Raw genomic sequence first — 24,343 nt, 5'->3', positions numbered from 1 at the left:
TTCTGAAAAGACTGAGATTACTGGTAATATTGACTGCAAGGACATTGATATAAACTTGAACACAGTCACAACACACTTTCCTCAGTGTTATTTCTACATTTGTCAGTGATTCTTATAAATAATGGAATTCTTTTAGATAAGCTAAATCATTATGGTTTGAGTGGGGCAGTGCACAAATGGTTTAATTCATACTTAACTGGAAGAATGCAGAAAGTTGAAATAAGTGGTTCATGTAATGTTAAAACAACAGCTGATTCCTCAAACTGGGGGGCTATCAAGTACAGGGTCCCACAGGGTTCGGTCTTAGGTCCTTTACTGTTCTTGATATACATTAATGACTTACCATTCCACACTGATGAAGATGAAAAGTTAGTTCTTTTTGCTGATGATACAAGTATAGTAATAACATCCAAACACCAAGAACTAAGTGATGTAATAGTAAATGATGTTTTTCACAAAATTATTGAGTGGTTCTCAGCAAATGGACTCTCTTTAAATTTTGATAAAAAACAGTATATACAGTTCCGTACAGTAAATGGCACAACTCCAGTAATAAATATAGACTTTGAACAGAAGTCTGTAGCTAAGGTAGAATTTTCAAAATTTTTAGGTGTGTCCATTGACGAGAGGTTAAACTGGAAGCAACACATTGATGGTCTGCTGAATCGTCTGAGTTCAGCTACGTATGCTATAAGGGTTATTGCAAATTTTGGTGATAAGAATTTCAGTAAATTAGCTTACTATGCCTACTTTCATTCACTGCTTTCGTATGGCATCATATTCTGGGGTAATTCATTGTTGAGTAGAAAAGTATTCATTGCTCAAAAACGTGTAATCAGAATAATTGCTGGAGCCCATCCACGGTCATCCTGCAGACATCTATTTAAGGATCTAGGGATCCTCACAGTAACCTCACAGTATATATATTCACTTATGAAATTTGTTGTTAATAATCCAACCCAGTTCAAAAGTAATAGCAGTGTACATAGCTATAACACCAGGAGAAAGGATGATCTTCACTATGCAGGGTTAAATCTGACTTTGGCACAGAAAGGGGTAAATTATGCTGCCACAAAAGTCTTTGGTCACCTACCAAACAGCATCAAAAGCCTGACAGATAGCCAACTAACATTTAAAAATAAATTAAAAGAATTTCTAGATGACACTTCCTTCTACTCACTGGCTGAATTTTTAGATATAAATTAAGGGAAAAAACAACAACTTAAACATTAATGTCATGCAATATTTTGTGTAATGTAATATCTTGTACAGACATCTTTTATTAACCTGACACGTTCCACATCATTACGAAGTGTCATATTTATGATCTATGGAACAAGTATTAATCTAATCTAATATAATATAATCTAACACTTCTCTTAAAATAATGTAACAAGTAGCCAAAGTTTATATTTCAGTGATGAATTTTCAACATTCAGATTTGTGTCATTTGAATGCAGATTTAAAGAGAATATGTTCAATTTAATAATTTCCTAATCTAATTCTTACATTATTACATAATGGCTTCATCGTCTTCTACAGGGTTGAGGGTGTTGGCTCAGACACTGAATTGTGAAGAACTGTAATTATCTTTACAAATCAGTGTGGATCATGCAGGTGGCATCTGCTATTAAACCATCTTAAAACAATTTTCTTTGGAGTTCTACGGTATATACACTGCTCAACAAAAGTTTGGGATACTATCATAAAATGTAGTCTATGATATTAAATGTCTCATTTACCATGGCACTTCATGCATTACCCAGTCAGAGACCATATACTGGATGGTGTTACTGGCATGCTTTCTGGCCATTTTCCATTTGTGTACAAATACTTCTGCTGCAGTGGCACACCATGAGCAGTCCAGTATAAACAGCAGGTTCAGTCAGTGTTCAGCACTGCAGTAACATGCCACACAGAGGCACACAACACTTTGATAGAGTCAAGATAGTAGGTTTATTTTTCAGTAGGTCATACTGGTTACATGTAATTCAAAATGGTATGTCTCAGGTGTGGAGAAAGTACAGAGAAATGGGAAATATGAACAACAGACCTTGCAGTGGTTGTCCTTGTATGACAACATCAATGCAGGATCATTTCCTCCAACTGTCAGCTCACAGGCACCCGACATCAGCTGCCAGAAATATTGGAAATGATTTCTCCTGGGTAACAGGGATTTGTATCTCAGACCAAACAATGCACGGAAGACTGCATCATGGTGGTGTTCATTCCAGAAGATCAATGAGAAGTTTTGCACTGAACCAATTGAACTGATGCAGTAAAAGGATGTGGGCTCTTGCATATCAACATTGGACCATTGCAGAATGGAGTAATGTCATGTTTGGTGACAAAACCTGGATTGGTTTGTGACCAGACACTAGACAGAGTTTGGAGAAGTGGTGGATGATAGCAGGAAGTCCATCTGTTTGTAGGTGGAAGCGTAATGTTCTGGGTGGCAATAATGATGGGACAGCAGACCCCTGTAATTCCCATCTATAGCAATTTATGGGTCCCTGATACCTCCAAAAGGTCCTACAAACAATTGTAAGACACTACAGATGTGAAGTTGGTGACAATTTCATCCTAGTCAGTGACAATGCAAGACCACACCATACTCTAGCAGTGATTCGGTACCTTCAAAGATGCAACATCAACTGAATACATTGGCCAGCACAGTCTCCAGATGTGAAAGCAATTGAGCATGCATGGGACATGTTGTAGGTGGCCATTGCACACTGTCTGAATCCACCTGGCAATCTCCAAGACCTCACCGAAACTGCCATTGAGGAGTGGAACTTCATACCTCAAGGTAATCATGATCCAGAGCATGCCGCGTACAGTGGAAGGACTCATCCATATGTGGAGAGGACGAACTTGCAACTAAAGACTGATAATCATCACCGTGAGATAAAGATTTCCACTGTTTTTGTTTTCATGATGTACACTTAAGATAGAGCCTGCTTCATTTGTAATGATGCTTTGTAACTAACCAAAACTGTTCTTGTTTCCAGAAGGAATTATGTTTATTTTGTATTGTACAAATATCAGTGGGTGTACTATAAGAAGTCATTACAGCAAACTCTATGATATTCCAAACTTTTGTTGAGATGTGTATTTTGCCTTGAAAATAATCTTGTAAACAACAATATACTTCATCTCCACAACAATTACATTGCTACTTCTTTATAGAAAAATAAACACCCAACTGCCTGCGATCAATTTTAAATTTAAGTTGGAAAAGCAGAGAAATCTACAAAAAGTACTTACAACTTTAAAATAGTCAACCAGAATGTGCAGGGCCTGAGCAATAAATGTGAACAATTAGATGTGTTTGTAAGTGGAGACTATGCCTGATGTGCTTGCTATTAGTGAACATTGCTAATCTGATGCCAAATTAGAACATTTTAAACCTCTAAACATGGTACTAGCTAATAAGTATTGCAGGTCTTCCATCAGAAGTGGGGGTGTGTCAGTGTATGTAAAAAGTACATTTGATTTTAACTCTGTAAATGTCAGTAAATATTCATTAGAAGGGACATTTGAGTTATGTGCAGCATGTATAAAGATACAAAGTGATGAAATTTATGTTATGTGTTTATATAGACCCTAAGTGGAAACTTTGAAGTTTTCTTGACAAAGTTCTGTGACATGATGTCACACCTGAATAAGTTAGTAATTATAGGAGATTTCAGCATAAATGTATTAGCAGATAAGTTACACACTAGAATATTCAGGTATACTCTACTGGAATATAATCTAAGATACCTTATAAACACTGCAACCAGGAACACTGAAACATACCAGTCTGCAATAGCTTACATAATCACTGGTATTCATCTTTATGATCTTACATCTTCTGTTATAAGTGCTTTGTCCATCTTCTGTTATCAGTGCTTTGTCAGATCACCATGCAGTAGAATTAGGTGTGAACATAGAAAAGGCTCCTGCACACAGTTTCTATGGATATATTAGGATGAATACAGGCCAAACTATAACTCATTTGAATAACATACTAAGCAATGTGGATTGGAACAGTATTCTAGCAACACATTACAGTTATGGTAAATACTCAAGTGAACTATATTACATTCTCAACCAAGCCTGCCCATCAATAAAAAAAAAAAAATCTGTCACACACCGTAACCCAAAGCTGGATACCAAGTTCAGTCACTGACGCTAGAGAAAAACTAAGATGGTATGAGTTTGCTATGTTAAATGAGTTGAGCAATAAAAAATTAAAAGAAGAATTCAAAAAGTATCAGAAATACTATATAGACCTCCTAAATTCTGAAAAATGGAAATGTTTTGAAAGTGTCATTCAAAACTCAAGTAATATTTCCAAAACATCATGGTTACAAGGAAATAGAGAAACAGAATGAGATTTTCACTCTGCAGCGGAGTGTGCGCTGATATGAAACTTCCTGGCAGATTAAAACTGTGTGCCCGACCGAGACTCAAACTTGGGACCTTTGCCTTTCGCGGGCAAGTGCTCTACCAGCTGAGCTACCGAAGCACGACTCACGCCCGGTACTCACAGCTTTACTTCTGCCAGTACCTCGTCTCCTACCTTCCAAACAACAGAAGCTCTCCTGCTTCTGTTAAGTTTGGAAGGTAGGAGACGAGGTACTGGCAGAAGTAAAGCTGTGAGTACCGGGCGTGAGTCGTGCTTCGGTAGCTCAGTTGGTAGAGCACTTGCCCGCGAAAGGCAAAGGTCCCGAGTTCGAGTCTCGGTCGGGCACACAGTATTAATCTGCCAGGAAGTTTAAATAGAGAAACAGGTAAATCTCGGAAACATACAACTGAAAATCACTTGCTGATAAATGGCACAATAGAAACTGATCAGAATAAGGCAGCAGATCTATCTAACAAATACTTTTCCTCTGTTGGCTCCAGCATAAACAATCAGCTTAAAAATCACAAATACAAATTCAGAGGAACACCAGTGTCAGGACATATATTTTTGACACCAACCAGTGAAGAAGAAATAATTAAAGTAGTGAATAGCTTGAAGAATTCTCTTACAGCAGGATATGATGGTCTTAGTCTGAACACTCTCAAGAAATGTATTCATAAAATTGCATCACCTTTATCAGCAATTATTAACTTTCAAATGGAAAATGGTCTATTTCCAGATGAGTTGAAAATTGTTTGAGCTGCACCTATTTTTTAAAAAGGAAACAGAAATCTGGTAGAAAACTTTCGATCTATATCAGTTCTTCCAATAACGTCCAAAGTCTTTGAGAAAGTAATATACATAAGAATCTCGAATTTTCTGGTAACCAGAAAGTGATTTCTAAGGGGCAGTATAGGTCTGTCAAGGGGTCATCCACCATTACGGCAGCATCCAACTTAATCGAATATGTCCCTCAAGCAATAGACAGTAAAGAACATGTATGTGGCATCTTTCTAGACTTACAAAAAGCATTTGATTGTGTTGATATGTCTATATTGCTGGACAAACTGTAGACTTTCAGGTTTCATTATTTCAAAAGACAATTAATTTTAGGTAATTTAATATACCTGGAAATTCAGAATGCTTACCTTTCTGTTAATGTCGGTCATTCTACAGAATTATGCTGATTATCTCACAAAGTTTTGCAAGTATGACACTATAATGCTAACTTTAATTAATTGTAACTTTTAATTAACATGGTCTATAGTCAAACTAATGTCATTTCTGGAATCTAATCTGAAGGAATAACCTAAAATAAATTTAAGTGGGGGGAGAGCTTAATTACACATTAGAAGTATCATTAAACATGGTGCACATTACTTACATAACAATATTGAATAGCAGAAAATCAAAGAAAGGAAAAAGGACCTAGTTATTAGCAGAAGTCAAAACATAACACATGGGAAGAATCCAACAGATGTGTCACAAAGTAACCTGTGGAAGCTGACTCATTCCACATCCCTGAAGGCTCCCATTCATGATAGGATTTACAGAACACAGTGTATGAATGAATCAGTGAATGTTTACTTAACCCAGATAGTCCTGAATTATTTGTTTTTCAAAATTGATTTATATCTCATCTACAATGATTCACAAGGTTGTAAGGAAGAAAGTAAAAACAAATTGAGTATTTATTTTTATTTAGTATTTCCAAAAATGGACGTCCTTCCAGAAGGACGTCAGGACAATAAGGGAACATGTTTTAAAGTATATAACATTGCACAATTAACTTGTTTTGGTTTTTATACTTTCAAATAAATTTGAATTATGGGCTAAAACAGTTAATAAATACAAAAAACAAAGAAAATAACCTATACACATATTTTATGCACTAGTATGATAAGACAAAAAGACAAAAAGACAAAAAGTAACAAACATGAAGTGGTTCGTCACATTTTACGCACATAGTAGTAGTTTCTTTGTGGCAACTTCGACATTTCAGCTGCTTCTTCTTTTTGGTTATCTCTTCCGTTGGTAATTCAGCAACCTAATGTTCTCTTCCATCAAATCTAGAAACTAGTTTTGCCCTCTTACTAGGACGTCCTCTGCTGGTAGTGACTCTTCTGTTACTTCAAGAATTGCAGTGACAATTCGACAACGAATTGTCAGATGATCTATGGGTTCTTCGTTGTGCGTGTAAAGATCCTAGGCATTTTGCTCTGCAATAACTATAAAATGTGCAGTGATCGGGAAATACCACTTTTTCCCTCTTATAGAGCATTTTGGTCAGCTCGATCTATGCCTCCCATATGCATATTGTAAGGGTGTAATAAGTTAGGTTGAGGCATGCTAATACTTTTCTTTTGTTCCCTGGAAAATCTTGCTACAGAGCGTAGTGGTTGCACTCTGTCAAAGTTGGTGGCTACAGTAACAACATTATTGTCATTCCAACGTACAATGGGAATCCCAGATGCTGAGTCAGAACAAACTTCATATGATCCTCTATTTTCTTTTATCATTTTATCTAAAGATGTTAGAGTACAATTCTTAGCTGTTTCCTCTTATTGTTCCTGTTGCTTCCACGCCCCCCTCTTTTAGGTCATGTAGTAGCTCAATGCTGCTAAAGAGGTTATCAAAATATATTCGATATGGAACATATGGAAATAACTGGTCAACATAAGTCATTACCACACCATACCCCATACCTTTCGTTTCATAATCCTTACTACACGTGCCAGCGTTAGCTATTTCCTCATCTTTTGATTCTAACATGTCCAAAAGTTCCATCAGTGTACATCATTTTCTGTGAATACAAAATGACAACATATTACCCTGATGTCCTTCTGGAAGGACGGTTGAAAACAGTATTGAATTACAACTAACGAAAACTTTCAATCGTAATATGAAGCCATAAATAATATAGGTTAATTCTTGAAGATATTATATGACAAGTTTCAGAATTATTGATGCAATATGAAAAAAAATATACATACACATCGATGACAAGGTCGGTCAGTTCGTCCATGGTAAAATAGGCCCTATTTTCAAGACACAGTTTCTCACTCACTATGAACGACAGCGTCAAACTGACTGTTGCAGTGCGCAACTGACTCGGCCTACCTCATATAAGAATGCGTCACAGTCCGTTGCAACAATGCGTTATTCGCAAAAATAAATAATTTTAACAGTGAGTGACGCCGTCCTTCCAGAAGGACGTCAGGGTTATCTGGGTTAATGGATGTATAAATAGCTATCATGTACTTGTAATTCTAAGACTTCACCTTTAACATTTTACTTCTAACAATTTCATTAGCACCTGTCTCAAGTATGATGACCTGTCTCCGGTATGTTGTTACACAGTGTGCAAAATATCTCTGAAAATAGAATAATAACTGTAAATGAAGCTTAAGCCTCATACTGACCCTCTAAAAGATCACTAATTTGATGTTAATTGAAATTTCTTTCTCTTTCAGGCTTGCACAAAGTGTAAAAATCATGTTTGCATTTGCCATATTCATCACTTATGCTCTGCAGTGTTATGTGCCATTAGAGATTCTGTGGTTTAAAGGGCTAAAACGACGCTTTGAGAAGTGTTCAAAGAAAAAGCAACTATTTTATGAATATGTTGTTCGAACAGCGATTGTAATTGCAACATGTAAGTTATTATTTCTGAAATGTTTAAGAAAAGAACGGTTTACAAATATCAGTGACTTGAACACATTTTGATTATCAGTAGTAGAGAGTCTGTCATCATACAGACATTAACAGAAATTTAGACTAAACAAGAGCATACAATGAAGGCTTTCATGACCGAATGGTACTGTTGTTGATAATTCTTCCAGATTATATGGCCGTGGTCCATGGAATTCTTCTATTCATAACGTTTCGTCCAATACTACATTGGACATCCTCAGAGGTATGGCTGGTCCTTCTGGGTCCTGCCGACTGACGAGTCGGGCGTCGGAGAGCAGCCTAAATACCGAGGAAAGTGGGCATGGTCTAGCTTGCACATAGCAGCAGAGAGAAAACTAGTCAAAGATAAAATGTAACTATCGATAATAGTCCATCATAGATAAAAATCACCTATCGATTCTGTAATGCCACTGTCCATATCTCGCTTAATTTCAAGGCGTCTTCTTTTCTATTAAAATTATCTTCATGTTTATGAATTTCAATAGCCTCCCTATACAGTCGTGGATAATAATTCGTGGCAGCACTTAAAACTGTAGTTTCAGAAAACTTAACTACATGGTCACTTGACTGAAGCGCATGTTCCGCAACGGCCAATTTATCTATTTTTCCCTGTCGGCAAAGACTTTTATGCTCCTTTACCCTCATATTCACACTTCTTTTCGTAGTACCAATATAGACCTTGCCACAAGTACAAGGAATTTTATACGCACCGCTAGATGATAATGGTGGCCTTCTATCTTTAACAGAACGTAGTACTTGTCCTATTTTTCTGGTAGGTTTAAATAGCGGTCTCACTTTATGTTTCAGCAAAATTTTGCCGATTCGATCTGTAACCTTACTAATGAAAGGTAAAGACACCGTATTCTTCCATTGCTATGTACCATCCTTGTCCTTTGGCCTGCTATAATTAGGTCTTAAAACTCTATTAATTTCTTTGTTTGAGTACCCATTCTTTTCGAAGGCCTGTTTCAGATGATTCAGTTCTGTATCCAGATGTTCCATTTTGCCCTGTCCACTAAACTTTTGATTACACCTCTTTTTTGTTGTGGGTGATGATTGGAGTTCTTATGTAAGTATCTATCAGTATGTGTGCTTTTCCGAAACACTTTATGTTTTAGACTGCCATAGGTCTGTCTCATGACTAACACATCGAGAAACGAAATAGCCTGGTCTTTTTCCACTTCAATGGTAAACTGAATTTTAGGGTTTATGCTATTAAGATAACCAAAAATTTGTCTAAGGCTTATTTACCGTGTGTCCAGACCACGAATGTGTCGTCTACATAACGATACCAACAACATGTTTTCTTATTTGCTTTATTCAATGCTAATTGTTCAAATTTCTCCATGTAAAAAATGGCAATCACAGGGCTCAACGGGTTACCCATGGCAACACCATCCACTTGCTCATAAAACTCCTCATCCCACTGAAACTGGCTAGATGTGAGACAGAGTCTAAACAAAGTGGTCAAATCTTCAGGGAAGACTTACGTTATGTAAACCATAACTTCATTGACTGGAATCATAGTAAACAGAGATACAATATCAAAACTGACCAGAATGTCTTCAGGAGCCAAGGTGAGACCATAAATTTTCTCAATAAAATGATGTGAATCCCTCACATAAGAATCAGTCTTAGCAATGTATGGTTGTAGAAGAGTAGCTAGATACCTAGATATTTGATAAGTAGGGGAATCAATCGCACTAACAATGGGTCTTAGAGGGAGATTTATTTTGTGAACTTTAGGTAAACCATAAAGTCTGGGACACTTAGCTTCACTCCTTAGCAAAACTTTTTTTATCCTTCAGTGGAATAGAAGTAGAAGACTTTATCAACGTATTAGTTTTCCTCAAAATAACAGCTGTCGGGTCACTTCTAAGTTTATTGTAATGTCCTGCCACTAATATACCCAAAATCTTACTTCTATAGTCCTCTTTGTTCATCACCACAGTGGCATTGCCTTTATCAGATGGAAGAACAACTATTCCTTCGTCCGGATTTAAATCCCTGAGGGCCTTTCTCTCCCCCTTAGTTAAGTTACTCTACAATGGCCTATTATGCCATAAGACCCTTGTAATTTCAATACGAATTGCATTAGCAGTTGCCTTAGGGAGGGTTCGAATCCCTGCTTCCACATTCGCAATAATCTCTTCCACTGGTACATGCGTAGCAGTAATAGTGTAATTGCCTCCTTTGCGGTTCTCGCAAATGACAGACTATTATCAATAGTTACATTTTATCTTTGACTAGTTTTCTCTCTGCTACTATGTGCAAGCTAGACCACGCCCACTTTCCTCGGTATTTAGGCCACTCTCCGACACCCGACTCGTCAGTCGGCACGACTCAGCAGGACCAGCCATACCTCTGAGAATGCCCAACGTAGTATTGGACGAAACGTTAGGAATAGAAGAATTCCATGGACCACGGCCATATAATCAGAATTATCAACAACAGTAAACAAGAGCAATTTCAAATAGTTGCAAAAAGTACTAATGTTTCCCTTTTTTTAATTATTATTTGTTTCATGAATCCTTAGGTGTAAGTATCTTATTTAGGTGATGATATTTTATTTCTTTTCAAAAATAAATCAACTGCATGCATGTTTTATTTACATGCAATGCCAATGTTACAGTTAAGTTTCTGTGTATAAAATGACCAGCATCTCACCTAATATTTCTGGTAACAAATAAATGCTTACATTAAAAAAGAAAGCACTTAATAACATATTTAAATCAGCAACTAATTTTAAGCGACAGAAGAAATTCCAATGTAGTTTGTGATTAACAGCTTTTTTAAAAAATATTGGCAATATTTGTTTCCTTAATCCTGTAGAAACCAAAATTTATGTTTCAGTTGTAGTACGGAATAATCGACATTTGAAACATTGGCTTTTGCTAGTTGGTGCCTATTAAGCTAAAGAATGAAATCATATCTATGTGTAGAGATGAATAGTGAAAAATATTAATATTTGGCTACTTTATTAGAGGAAGGATAAGAAGAGAAATAAAGAAAATATTTGTTATTTCAGTAACATAATCAGTAGGAATTTTAAAAAAGACAGGTTTGTTATTTTTAAACTGTCATGAAATCAAGACTGTGAAAGATATGACACTGGAAAAAAGGAAGAATAAAAATCCAGAATTTGAACATAAAGAAGAGCCCTAATAATAACACGGTAGGAAAAGATATATTGCTACTTACTGTAAAGATGACACCTTAAAGTTGCAGATAGGCACAATTAAAAGACACTGACATGTACGCTTTCAGCCACAGCCTTCATCAGAACAATAAAGTGAAACACACACCATTAGTTAACACAAACAAGCACACTTCAGTCACACATGACTGCTAACTGTAGCAGCTCAGGCCAGAATGGCATTCTGCCAGAGTATCCCTAGAGGAATGGTCAGTATTCAGGGATATGATAGGAACAATCATTCAAAGCAAAGAAGTCTAGTAACCATGGACTCTAAAATTCGTATCTTAAGAGCTATGAGCACTACTTCGGAACAAATGCCCATAGCTCTTTTGGTGTTCGTTTTAGAGCACACATTTACTGGACATTTTTTCTTATTTTGGCCCATACTACCTACTCCCAAAATATGGAAAGCAAAAACTTTGCGGTAGAAGAGAAGATGAAGCAGTGCTCATAGTTCTTAAGCTATGAATTTCAGTACCTGTGTTTACTAGACATTTTTGCTTCGAATGATTGTTCCCCTTCATGTCCCTGAATACTGAGCTTTCCTCCTGGGACACCCTGTATACTCCACAATAATATAAATTATCAGGTGAGAGCAAAAAAAAAAAAAAAAAAAAAAAAAAAAACCAAACTTGTAAATCCATGATTTAACTCATAAATCAAAACATAGGAAAAATATTTCACTGATCAGAGTGCACACAGGTAAGAAATTTCCGGACAGATTAAACTTACTTTTTATATGTGATGTTTTTTGTTGTGGTTGGCAGGAGGGCCAACACCGTGTTACTAGAGGAGGCCGAAATGCACGCGTTTTAGCTCACGCAGGCTGGCGAGAGGTCTGGAACATGACAAGGAAATTAGAATTTAGAAAAATGGACGTAGCTGGTGGAATACTTAACTTTAATCCATTAATGATGAACGTCAGTTTTGACCGTACATGATTCACAATATCAATGGTAACTGATAATGGTGCCTTGCTAGGTCATAGCAAATGACGTAGCTGAAGGCTATGCTAAACTATTGTCTCGGCAAATGAGAACATAAGTAGGCAGTGAACCATCGCTAGTAAAGTCGGCTGTACAACATGGGCGAGTGCTAGGAAGTCTCTCTAGACCTACCGTGTGGTGGCACTCGGTCTGCAATCACTGATAGTGGCGACACGCGGGTCCGACGTATACTACCGGACCGCGGCCAATTTAAAGGCTACCACCTAGCAAGTGTGGTGTCTGGCGGTGACACCACATTTTTACCAACTGAGATGTCTAGGCACTGCTTGCAGAAGCAGAAGCCGCGCACACAGTTTAATCTGTCAAAGAATTTTCTGTGGTCAGTGATGTTTACTACTAATGTAATAATACGTGGAAACCCGAGGACACACATAAATAATTAGAAGACTGAAGGTGGAAAACTATGCCAGGCTGAGGAACAGACTTGAATCTTTACATTTTGATAGCAGCACCAATCTATGAGCAAATGAAGCATGCATTAAAGACTGTTATTTTGTGGTCTCTGAGATAAGGATCTGGATTTAAAGCCCATCTGGAACAGACATTTGATCTGAAGTGTACACTTTAGTGTGGGCACAGTGTTGCAGCCTGCATGTTACTTATTGTGTGTAGAAAATGGAGGAATGAACATAAGTACGGCAAAAACAGAGTTCACGGATGTGCAGTGCAGTCATTAAGATGACTGTACATGACAAGACTATTTGAATGCTTTGTTTATCATCAAGCTGGTAACAATCAAGGGAAAAAAAATCTGGATATAATGAGAATCGTCAGTTTGGAAAAAAATGGACACAAACTCTCATGAGAAAATGATTGAACAGCGATGAGGACACTGAGATTTCCGTTTGCATACAAGAGCCAGGGAAAAGTTAGAAACAACTCATTAAAGAGAAACCAAACATGGACCCAGAGTCTGACAGATATGGAATTTGGTTAGGACATGATAAAAGAAGAGGTAAAGAGTCATAACAGATAGGCTTCTATAAGGAAAAAGATGACAGCAAGCCATAATATATAAGCATCAGAGATTATATCATTAAATGTGCATGTTTGGTGGAGATGGCTAATACACTCCACACCTATACGTAGGGAACTACATACATAAAGGTTTAGTAACAATTAGTTTCACAAGTCCATATGATTTTCAGAAATTGTTAATAATTGTGTATAACCATGATTAAAACCAAAATTTTTATGTCATGATCACTTACATTTTTTTATTAGATTCACAATGATAATATTGCCACATGTATGTCATTTCTGTTTTATTATTGTGAACAATATTTTAGTATTTTTCATAGTAATTTCTCTTGAAATTATTACTCAATGTAATAATGTTGTCTTCTTTACAGTTCTCCTCGCAGTGGCAATACCTCGACTGGAATTATTTATTTCACTATTTGGAGCCTTGTGTCTAGCAGCAGTTGGCATTGTTTTCCCACCATTGGTTGAGATCTGCTATTTGTGGCCCATCGGTTATGGTTTCTGCAGATGGATCCTCATTAAAAACATACTCCTTATGATCTTTGGCACTTTGGGACTTGTCATTGGTACCTACACAAGTCTCAATGACATTATCGTTTCCATGCTGTGACGTGTTGCTATTGATGTATACAGACAGTGTGGTACGCTTGTGAGATTTTTTCAGTGATACTGCTTTACAGAGAGCAGAGCATGTCTAAGCATGTGTACCTTCTGAAAGTTACTGAAGAACAGCTGTGTTATTGGGAATATGTTCTCCTGACATGCAAATAGATCGTACTATCACAAAAGAACATCACTGCTGAAGTTTCGTCATGGGATAATACTTTTACAAGGTGGAGGAAATTGCTGTTATAAACACTCATGCGAGAATTTTTACTTGTATTGTACATACCACCTTACTTATTTTACAGTTCACATAGTTAAACAGCATAGAGACTATTTACCAGTTTAACAACGATAACTGGTGTTTCATGTCAGGAAAGAGCACATTGATTACTGCCTGAACACAGTGTGCACTGCTATTCTTTTGTTACTACTAGGGATTACGTTGTAATCATGTGAAACGTTATTGATCTGTACAGATCGTATTATGAGTAAGGCAAGTGATCTATGTATATACTATGCCTACCATGGCATTAAATGAATTATGTGCTTTAATAAAGCTATGCATAATATAGTACAAAAGATGAGAAACTGTGATTTTGACCAGTGGAAAACACAGTTTTTTTTCCTAAGTGAAGCTAACAGCTGTTAAAACATTCCCGCACCTGTGAAACTAAAGTTATTTTATTAGGCAATTTTCTTGTAAAAAATAATAGAGAATATATGCTAAAATTAAAATGAACAACTATGGTAAATAATTGTTTTTCACTTCTATTTCCATTTCATCAATTAAAATGTTGATGCTGTGCTGTAGTGCACATTTGTCTCAATTTGTTTCTGGTTTCGAATGGCAATAAAGTCACTGTTGATATGTAAGTATTAAGTTATAGGATTAAGTTACAGGGTTAATATGTATCTCAATTTCATTTGCTTACAGCTAAATTTGACAAATTACGGCCAGCTACAATCGTAACACTGTTTTCCATTGATGCAGGAACTTTTAAAACTCAGTTTTCGTTCCTTTTCAATACACGAAGACAAATGAATTTCCAAATTTTTAAATATGAAGATTGTGGGAGATCTCAGTTTTTTTAGTAAATATACTTTTGTGAGTTATCAGTAAGGTCCTTTTTAACCAACATAAATGCAAAAGTGGTATAATACATAATTAATTTACAGTCAAAAACTGTTGAAATCTAATACTCACATGTCAGTAACTTCTTAAGATATTTTTTATTACCATTCTATAATGAGCATGTAACTGAAAACAGATTGAATGAATGTGGAAGTGTAAGGTGATGCAGAAGCATAATGCTAGTCATATTTACAAAAAATTTAATTCAAATGTAACTCAAGTCATCTCGATTTTCAAACACGGTGGTTTCCCTAACCACATTGGGCAGATGTCATGATGGTTTGTAATTTTTCCTCCTATCTACGTAATTCTGTAGCTCTCAATTCGTTCGAGCAATCAATCATTCATGATAGGAAACACAGTCATAGCTCAGTCACTCAAAATGATTCTGAAATTTTACTTGTTAGAATGAAATCAGGCGATGATTCTTCGTCTCTGCAGGCTCGTGCTTTGCGGCAGTCTGCTAATCTGTACAAATAAAATGCCTCATAATTTTGGGAGTGTTGTATAATCAGTCGGGAAACCTCAGATCAAGCGGATATTTGGCTTTGATGAAGTTTAACCTTCCGAAGAAGTAATGGAGCTCTTGGATTATTAAATGCAGGTTCGTATCCAGTCTTTCGGAAGTTCCCTTCTGATTAACAACTAAGCAATATATCGATAAATACCATTAATTCTCAAATGTCAAATACACACGTTTTGTATGAAGGAGCAATCTATATATTTCCTTTTTAATCGTACAGTTCGTATCAGTTATCTTCTGTGATAAATCTCAATAATCAGATTACAGTTCTTCCAAACCAAGCTCAGGCTAATCGGTACGAAGACAATCTCGGAAGCTCCCTTTATTTTTTTTTCTAACAACCCCCAGAGAGAGTACTACAAAGAATACTAATGCGCTCATGGCATAGCTATTGTATGAACTACTTTTCGCATAGATTCTGCGAGTATGAAGATAGAAAATTAGTAAACGTCACTCAAGGGTAGAATTGTATCTGAATAATTCATGGAATATAAAGAGATATTACAATTGCCCCTCGCAGCAAGCAAAGTTAATGATAATACACTTTGCGAGCTAACAGAGAAAATTTGTTGGGTTGTTTATTCAAAAGAGGAATATTTTGAATTAGTAGAATTTTACTGTAGAGAGTATGGGTAACATGTTAAGACAATAAGTTACGAGAATACCTAAGCTGTAGCTTTTACATGCACCAGGGTATACCCGCATCCCGAGTACATAACCAGGGAAGATGTAGATTGGTGTAATTACAAAAAAGGTCTACCCATTTGGGAACTGGCCTTCACAGGGAAACCCTGGAAACCCCGAAAGAATAGACCCCAGCTCAGGTATTAAAGCAGATAGGAAAGCCTAAATCCAGTAATTTTGAAATATATAGAAGCTCCATAGATTAGATCGAAGGAAAAGTGCCTCATAGCCAAAAAAAATTTTACAATATTGCTCAAAAATAAATTTTCAAAATTCTTCTTTAGACGATGTAGCCGGCGATCTCGTTGTGAAGTCGATGGAACAGGAACACTGGGTACGGACACCGGGTAGGTGGCATACAGTGTTTGGTGGAGGCGGCACGGAGGACAGGCGATGGCTTATGGTACAGGATAGAAGCTGGTAATGTGCCGTAGAAACAGGAAGATGATCTCAGGATCAGATGGTCAGGGACGTGAACATGAAACAGGTTTAAAGTGGAGTAAGAAAAGGTTTTGACTGAATAAATCCCTGGAAGAGAGTGGATTAAGGCAACGAAGTCCATATTTCATCGTTGAACTCAAAATCGGAGTGGATTCTTATATTCTTCCATCTGTACTAGACTGGAACATCCATCAGTCCTGACAATCGCGAATTTTTTTGTAGTCCTCAATACCAAAGTTGTTTTGCATTACAACTGCTGACTGTCCAAAACATTGCCAAATAGACTGTGGGCATTTAAATTTTGTTGTTGCTCATATCGAATGTATTCCTCTCAAAAAAATTTTTAATCTAATCTTCGTTTTGTTATAGTGCAGGTGGAAGTAGAGCATTGAATCTGTCCGAGGTTTGCTTTCAATTACGAAATTATGGATAAAATTTAAGTTTACACCTGATGAAAAATTTTAAACATAGGCATATGACACTGACTCCACAAAAGGGATAGTTTGAAAAATTTTCATTATTCTTATAATTAATTGATTTATAGATCCACTTGCAAATAAATATCATTAATGATGACGTATGTTCATTTAACAAATCATCCACTCGCAGAATCTTCTTCATCCTCTCATGAACATTTATGGAAATATATTTCAACAATTATGTCCATAATATGAAACACACAAACTGCTATTCTTAAAATGTTAATTAAAATTCTTAAATTAATTCTCCTGGTAAAGAAGGCATAATGAAAAATCTAAAAATTATAATAATTTTCTCTCGCGCAACCAGAGTGTTTCTTCAATTGTTTGCAACAGTGACATTATCGACTGTTGCTTCATTTCACAGTTCATATGTTTTCTTGCGCGAACAGCGCACATCATACACACAGCGTATTTGCCTACATATCCCACACTGTTCAAGTTTCACACGCAATTCTCACATAAGTGCCGTGTCTTGAGGAAATGTAGATGCACTTTCATTGTATATCACTGTGGCTTCTGCCCTTGGTCCACACTTACAAACACTAGCAATTAACAAATTCTTCTACCTATCTTAAAATTTTTGTGCTAAACTATCACAGGAGTAATCTCACTGTCTCTTAACCTATCACAGGAGTAATCTCACTGTCTTTTCACCTATCACAAGAGTAATCTCACTGTCTCCTAACCTATCACAGGAGTAATCTCACTGTCTCTTAACCTCTAGACAACATAAACTTCTTGATATTTATATACACATTCGACTCATAGTCAAATTCCACTCTAAATTCTTCTCCATATTTGGTATCACAGATCTACGATCCTTCAAAAAATTTCTTAATATCATTATGCGGGAATAATCCCTTTATTCTTTTCGATCGGGATATGCCAACAAGTATGATCCAGGATTTGGTATATTTACAATAACATATGGTCTGGTATAAATAAGATTCCATTTCTTTATGTTCTTCATCAGTTTCGAGGAATGGATGTGTCACCTCAATAAAACCTTTTCTCCAAGATGAAACGTCTGAATCCGGTGAATCCATTTATCATATGTCAATTTCCGTTGTATTGCCTTTTTAGTTAAATTGACAAGTGCGAGTCGAATCTTTTCCTCCCATTTTAAATTGATGGTCTTCATACTTTGGCAGATGGTTTATCCAGAAGTTCTTTTCAATCTGACTAAACACAAGCTCTGTTGGAGTAAAGTTAGTTGAGGTATGTGTCAGATTATTAAATATTTGTTCAAATTCTGACAAATAATCAGCCCATGATGTTTGTTTACTGTGACAGTATGTATGCATAAATCGGTTTAATTCTCGGAAAACTCGTTCTATTGGACTACCTTGTGGATGGTAACATGATGTCAAAATTTGTCGAATACCAAGTTGTGTTAATGTTTGCTTCCATTTAAATCCAGTAAAAATTCTGGCATTATCTGTAATTATGGACCTCGGCAAACCTACATGCGGAAGATAGTCACGCACCAATCTCACTACAACAGCTCTGGCAGTAGCACACTTTAATGGATATAGTTTTACATATTTTGTAAACACGTCAAAGAATCCAACAATGAATTTGACTCCTCCTCTTGATCGTGGGAGAGGGCCGCAGATATCACACGAAATTAACGCCCTTGGCTCTCGTGGAATAATTGAATGCAGAACATGCTTACTACCTCTATTATCCGGTTTTGCCTTTTGACAGAGGAAATAGTTTTGTATTGTTTGGTTCACTTTTCTCCGAATATTCGGAAAATAATAGTATGCTCCTATTTTATTAGCACATTTAATTACACCAAAATGTCCCCATGATAAATGGGTAAACCAAATTAATTTTTTCTCATATTCCTTCGGGATACATACACACCACCGTGGATTGTTGTCCTTCCCACATCTGAAGAATAATACTACATTTACTAATTTATAATGATCTAAACTAGCCCTTGAATTTTGTTGTTCCTTTAGCTGAATTATCTTCTTCCATCGAGGGTCTTTTCGTTGTAAATTTCCCATATCTCTACAAAGATGTACATAATAAGTCTTGTAGATATTGTCCTGCAACAATAATACTGGAAAATCCGAAGTATTTACTGATTCTATTTCCGGCGTTAAACCTTCTGGGGATCTTGACAGTGCATCCGCAATAATATTTTCTTTGCCAGACACATGAATAATTTTAAATTGGTACTGTTGTAGTGTCATTGTCCAACGTGACAGTCTAGGATGTAATAATTTACATATTTGCAAAAAGGTTAGTGATTGATGGTCACAATACACAATTGTTTTCAAACCTTATAAATAATAGTTAAACTTCTTGAATGCCCAGATAACCGCAAGTGCTTCAAGTTCTGTGGTCGTATAGGCTCTTTCACAGGGCAATAACACTCGACTAGCAAATGCTATCGGACAGAATGTTGGTACCCCTTTTATTTTCCTTATTTGGAAGAGACAAGCACCTAATCCAACATCCGATGAATCCGTGGACAGACAGAACTCACAGTTCATATCAAGGTGATATAATAAGGATGCGTTAACGAGTTGGTCTTTAATGTCTCGAAAAGCTAGTTCACATTCTTCAGTCCATTGCCATGGCACATCCTTCCGTAGAAGCCGTTTAATGCCTCAGAATTCATGGCTTGAGTCTTTATGAAATGACGGAAGAATGATGCCATACCTATAAATCCCTTCAGCTGTCTTTTATTCCGTGGTGATGGAAAATTTCGAATTGCACTTATCTTCTTCTCGGTAGGCAGGATACCTTTCGCATCTATCATATGTCCTAAGAACATAATTTGTGGTAAAGCAAAATGAGACTTTTGTAAGTTTACTGTAATTCCGGTTTTCTTGAAAACAGCAAAAATCCTTTCCAAAATATGCAAATGCTCTTCCCATGTTTTCATGGCTATTAATAAGTCATCAACAAACACAGTTATATGACTACGCAATTCTGGACCAAGAACATAATCCAACGCTGAAATAAATATTCCGGCACTAATATTAAGTCTGGACAGGACAACTCTAAATTGGTAACTTCTCCCAGCATAGATAAATGCGGTATATTTCCTAGATTCTTCATCCATTTGGACCTGCCAGTACGAACTTCTCAAATCGACACTAGTTAAGTACGAAACATCCTGGAAATTTTGAATTAATTCATCTATATTTTCCGGATGAGTTCTTACAGGTACTATTATTTTATTAATCTCTCTCGCATCCAGAACTAATCTAACGTTACCTCCAGGTTTTGGGATGACTAAGAGCGGAGAACAATATGGACTAGTTGATGGCTCAATCAAGTTCCATTCTAACATTCTATTTATCTCCCTTTGAACGGATTGTTTTAAACGCCAGGGGATCGGATACTGCGTGTAACAGTAAGTCTGATGTGGCTTCACTTGTAGGTGACAAATATACCCTTTAATAATTCCTGGTTTCTCATCAAAAATATCTTCATATGCCTCTAACAAATAATGAAGCTGCTGCCTTTGTTCTCTGGTAAGCTGATTTGATTCACTAGCTTTTCTCATTGTTGTTTGGTTAAAGTCCTCCTGTTGTATCCTGTTTGAAAGCTCCTTCCAACGACCGTTTGTAGTGTCAATTAATTGAATTATGGCACCGCGACAATATTTCTCATGCACCGTTTCCTTTCTATTTAAATCCAGTGCTATCTCTTCTCCATTTAATCTAAATTTAACTATTCCTTCCAAAAAATCAATCCGACAATCGTACTCCTGCATACTTCCAATACCAATAATACAGTCCACTAATAACTTCTCCACTACAAGGAACATGCTTTTTATTGCTACATTTCCCATTTTCATCTCTAATTGTGTTTGTATTTTGACATTGGGAGAGCGTGCTCCAACAGCTCCGATGATTTTGCAGTTCTGTACTGGCAAAATTGGTACCTTCTTCTTCCTAATAATTCTCCGAAAAAGAGCGCCTGAGATGACATTGGCAGAAGCGGCGGTGTCTAATATCACATTCGTTGGAACTTCCTCTATTTCAACAAATACTTCCGATACCAGAACACTCGATCTGTCATTATAACACCTTATTAAATCCTTTGTTAACTCTTCAGTCAACAGCTCACCATCATTATATCTTAACAACTGTAATTTTACTGTTTCGCCCCTAACAGATCCCCTGACCGCTCCTCCGGGGCACGATGCGGTCATGTTTAGTTTGACTGATTGTTGGTATTTGACTCTTCAGCTACTTCAGTGATTATCGGTTGTTGTGGTGAATTCTGTCTATGTTGTCTTGCTTGATTTGTGTAATTATTGGTGTTGTTCTGCTGGTGTTGGTAGAACTGTCCTGTGTTGCCATACATTGGATTGTTGTTGTTGTTGTGGTCTTCAGTCCTGAGACTCATTTGATGCAGCTCTCCATGCTACTCTATCCTGTGCAAGCTTTTTCATCTCCCAGTACCTACTGCAACTTACATCCTTCTGAATCTGCTTAGTGTATTCATCTCTTGGTCTCCCTCTACAATTTTTACCCTCCACGCTGCCCTCCAATACTAAACTGGTGATCCCTTGATGCCTCAGAACATGTCCTACCAACCGATCCCTTCTTCTGGTCAAGTTGTGCCACAAACTTCTCTTCTCCCCAATCCTATTCAATACTTCCTCATTAGTTATGTGATCTACCCATCTAATCTTCAGCATTCTTCTGTAGCACCACATTTCAAAAGCTTCTATTCTCTTCTTGTCCAAACTATTTATCGTCCATGTTTGACTTCCATACATGGCTACACTCCATACGAATACTTTCAGAAATGACTTCCTGACACTCAAATCAATACTGGATATTAACAAATTTCTCTTCTTCAGAAACGCTTTCCTTGCCATTGCCAGCCTACATTTTATATCCTCTCTACTTCGACCATCATCAGGTATTTTGCTCCCCAAATAGCAAAACTCCTTTACTACTTTAAGTGCCTCATTTCCTAATCTAATTCCCTCAGCATCACCCGACTTAATTAGACTACATTCCATTATCCTTGTTTTGCTTTTGTTGATGTTCATCTTATATCCTCCTTTACAGACACTGTCCATTCCATTCAACTGCTCTTCCAAGTCCTTTGCTGTCTCTGAGTCTCTGACAGAATTACAATGTCATCGGCGAACCTCAAAGTTTTTATTTCTTCTCCATGAATTTTAATACCTACTCCGAATTTTTCTTTTGTTTCCTTCACTGCTTGCTCAATATACAGATTGAATAACATCGGGGAGAGGCTACAACCCTGTCTTACTCCCTTCCCAACCACTGCTTCCCTTTCATGTCCCTCGACTCTTATAACTGCCATCTGCTTTCTGTAAAAATTGTAAATAGCCTTTCGCTCCCTGTATTTTACCCCTGCCACCTTTAGAATTTGAAAGAGAGTATTCCAGTCAACATTGTCAAAAGCTTTCTCTAAGTCTACAAATGCTAGAAACGTAGGTTTGCCTTTCCTTAATCTTTCTTCTAAGATAAGTCGTAAGGTCAGTATTGCCTCACGTGTTCCAGTGTTTCTACAGAATCCAAACTGTTCTTCCCCGAGGTTGGCTTCTACTAGTTTTTCCATTCGTCTGTAAAGAATTCGTGTTAGTATTTTGCAGCTGTGACCTATTAAACTGATAGTTTGGTAATTTTCACATCTGTCAACACCTGCTTTCTTTGGGATTGGAATTATTATATTCTTCTTGAAGTCTGAGGGTATTTCGCCTGTTTCATACATCTTGCTCACCAGATGGTAGAGTTTTGTCAGGACTGGCTCTCCCAAGGCCGTCAGTAGTTCCAATGGAATGTTGTCTACTCTGGGGGCCTTGTTTCGACTCGGGTCTTTCAGCGCTCTGTCAAACTCTTCACGCAGTATCATATCTCCCATTTCATCTTCATCTACATCCTCTTCCATTTCCATAATATTGTCCTCAAGTACATCGCCCTTGTATAGACCCTCTATATACTCCTTCCACCTTTCTGCTTTCCCTTCTTTGCTTAGAACTGGGTTTCCATCTGAGCTCTTGATATTGGTACAAGTCGTTCTCTTATCTCCAAAGGTCTCTTTAATTTTCCAGTAGGCAGTATCTATCTTACCCCTAGTGAGATAGACCTCTACATCCTTACATTTGTCCTCTAGCCATCCCTGCTTAGCCATTTTGCACTTCCTGTCGATCTCATTTTTGAGACGTTTGTATTCCTTTTTGCCTGCTTCATTTACTGCATTTTTATATTTTCTCCTTTCATCAATTAAATTCAATATTTCTTCTGTTACCCAAGGATTTCTACTAGCCCTCGTCTTTTTACCTACTTGATCCTCTGCTGCCTTCGCTACTTCGTCCCTCAAAGCTACCCATTCTTCTTCTACTGTATTTCTTTCCCCCATTCCTGTCAATTGTTCCCTTATGCTCTCCCTGAAACTCTGTACAACCTCTGGTTCTTTCAGTTTATCCAGGTCCCATCTCCTTAAATTCCCACCTTTTTGCAGTTTCTTCAGTTTTAATCTACAGGTCATAACCAATAGATTATGGTCAGAGTCCACATCTGCCCCTGGAAATGTCTTACAATTTAAAACCTGGTTCCTAAATCTCTGTCTTACCATTATATAATCTATCTGATACCTTTTAGTATCTCCAGGGTTCCTCCATGTATACAACCTTCTTTCATGATTCTTAAACCAAGTGTTAGTTATGATTATGTTGTGCTCTGTGCAAAATTCTACCAGGCGGCTTCCTCTTTCATTTCTTAGCCCCAATCCATATTCACCTACTATGTTTCCTTCTCTCCCTTTTCCTACACTCGAATTCCAGTCACCCATGACCACTAAATTTTCGTCTTCCTTCACAATCTGAATAATTTCTTTTATTTCATCATACATTTCTTCAATTTCTAGGTCATCTGCGATTAAAATTCCTACTGTTCCTAAAATAGCCCCTCGCTGCACCATTACTAAAGTTTCCATTATGGTAACAATTATTGTTTGCATTTTGTCCATTGCTAAGTCTCCTCGGAGAGTGTAGTTGGTTATGATTATTGTTACTGCTACCATTACTGCCATTCCCACTCGAGTTGCAGCTCGGATTCGCTTCTATTGCTCTTCTTTGATATGACATTTCTCTTGCCCTTTTATTGTCCTCCTCAATTATATCAATACGATCTATATCCTTATCATTTATATACAACAGCTGATTCTTTATACTGGTGGGTAGTCTG

The 24,343-nt window shown here is 37.0% G+C and overlaps 1 protein-coding gene across 6 annotated transcripts in view; it reads left to right on the top strand.

Moving 5' to 3' along the window:
• The window catches only part of LOC126480858 (proton-coupled amino acid transporter-like protein CG1139), a 274,379-nt gene extending 259,791 nt beyond the window's left edge, over positions 1–14,588 (top strand). For all 6 annotated transcript variants that reach the window (XM_050104232.1, XM_050104227.1, XM_050104230.1 and 3 more), the window contains exons 9-10: positions 7,867–8,048; positions 13,645–14,588. In XM_050104232.1, coding sequence (XP_049960189.1) covers positions 7,867–8,048; positions 13,645–13,886 — 424 coding nt within the window. In that variant the 3' untranslated portion in view covers positions 13,887–14,588. The remainder of the gene's footprint in view (positions 1–7,866; positions 8,049–13,644) is intronic.
• Positions 14,589–24,343: the final 9,755 nt, after the last annotated feature.

Source organism: Schistocerca serialis, chromosome 5 (genome assembly GCF_023864345.2).
Source record: "Schistocerca serialis cubense isolate TAMUIC-IGC-003099 chromosome 5, iqSchSeri2.2, whole genome shotgun sequence".
Taxonomy (NCBI): domain Eukaryota; kingdom Metazoa; phylum Arthropoda; class Insecta; order Orthoptera; family Acrididae; genus Schistocerca; species Schistocerca serialis.
This window is presented reverse-complemented; position numbering and strand designations above follow the sequence as displayed.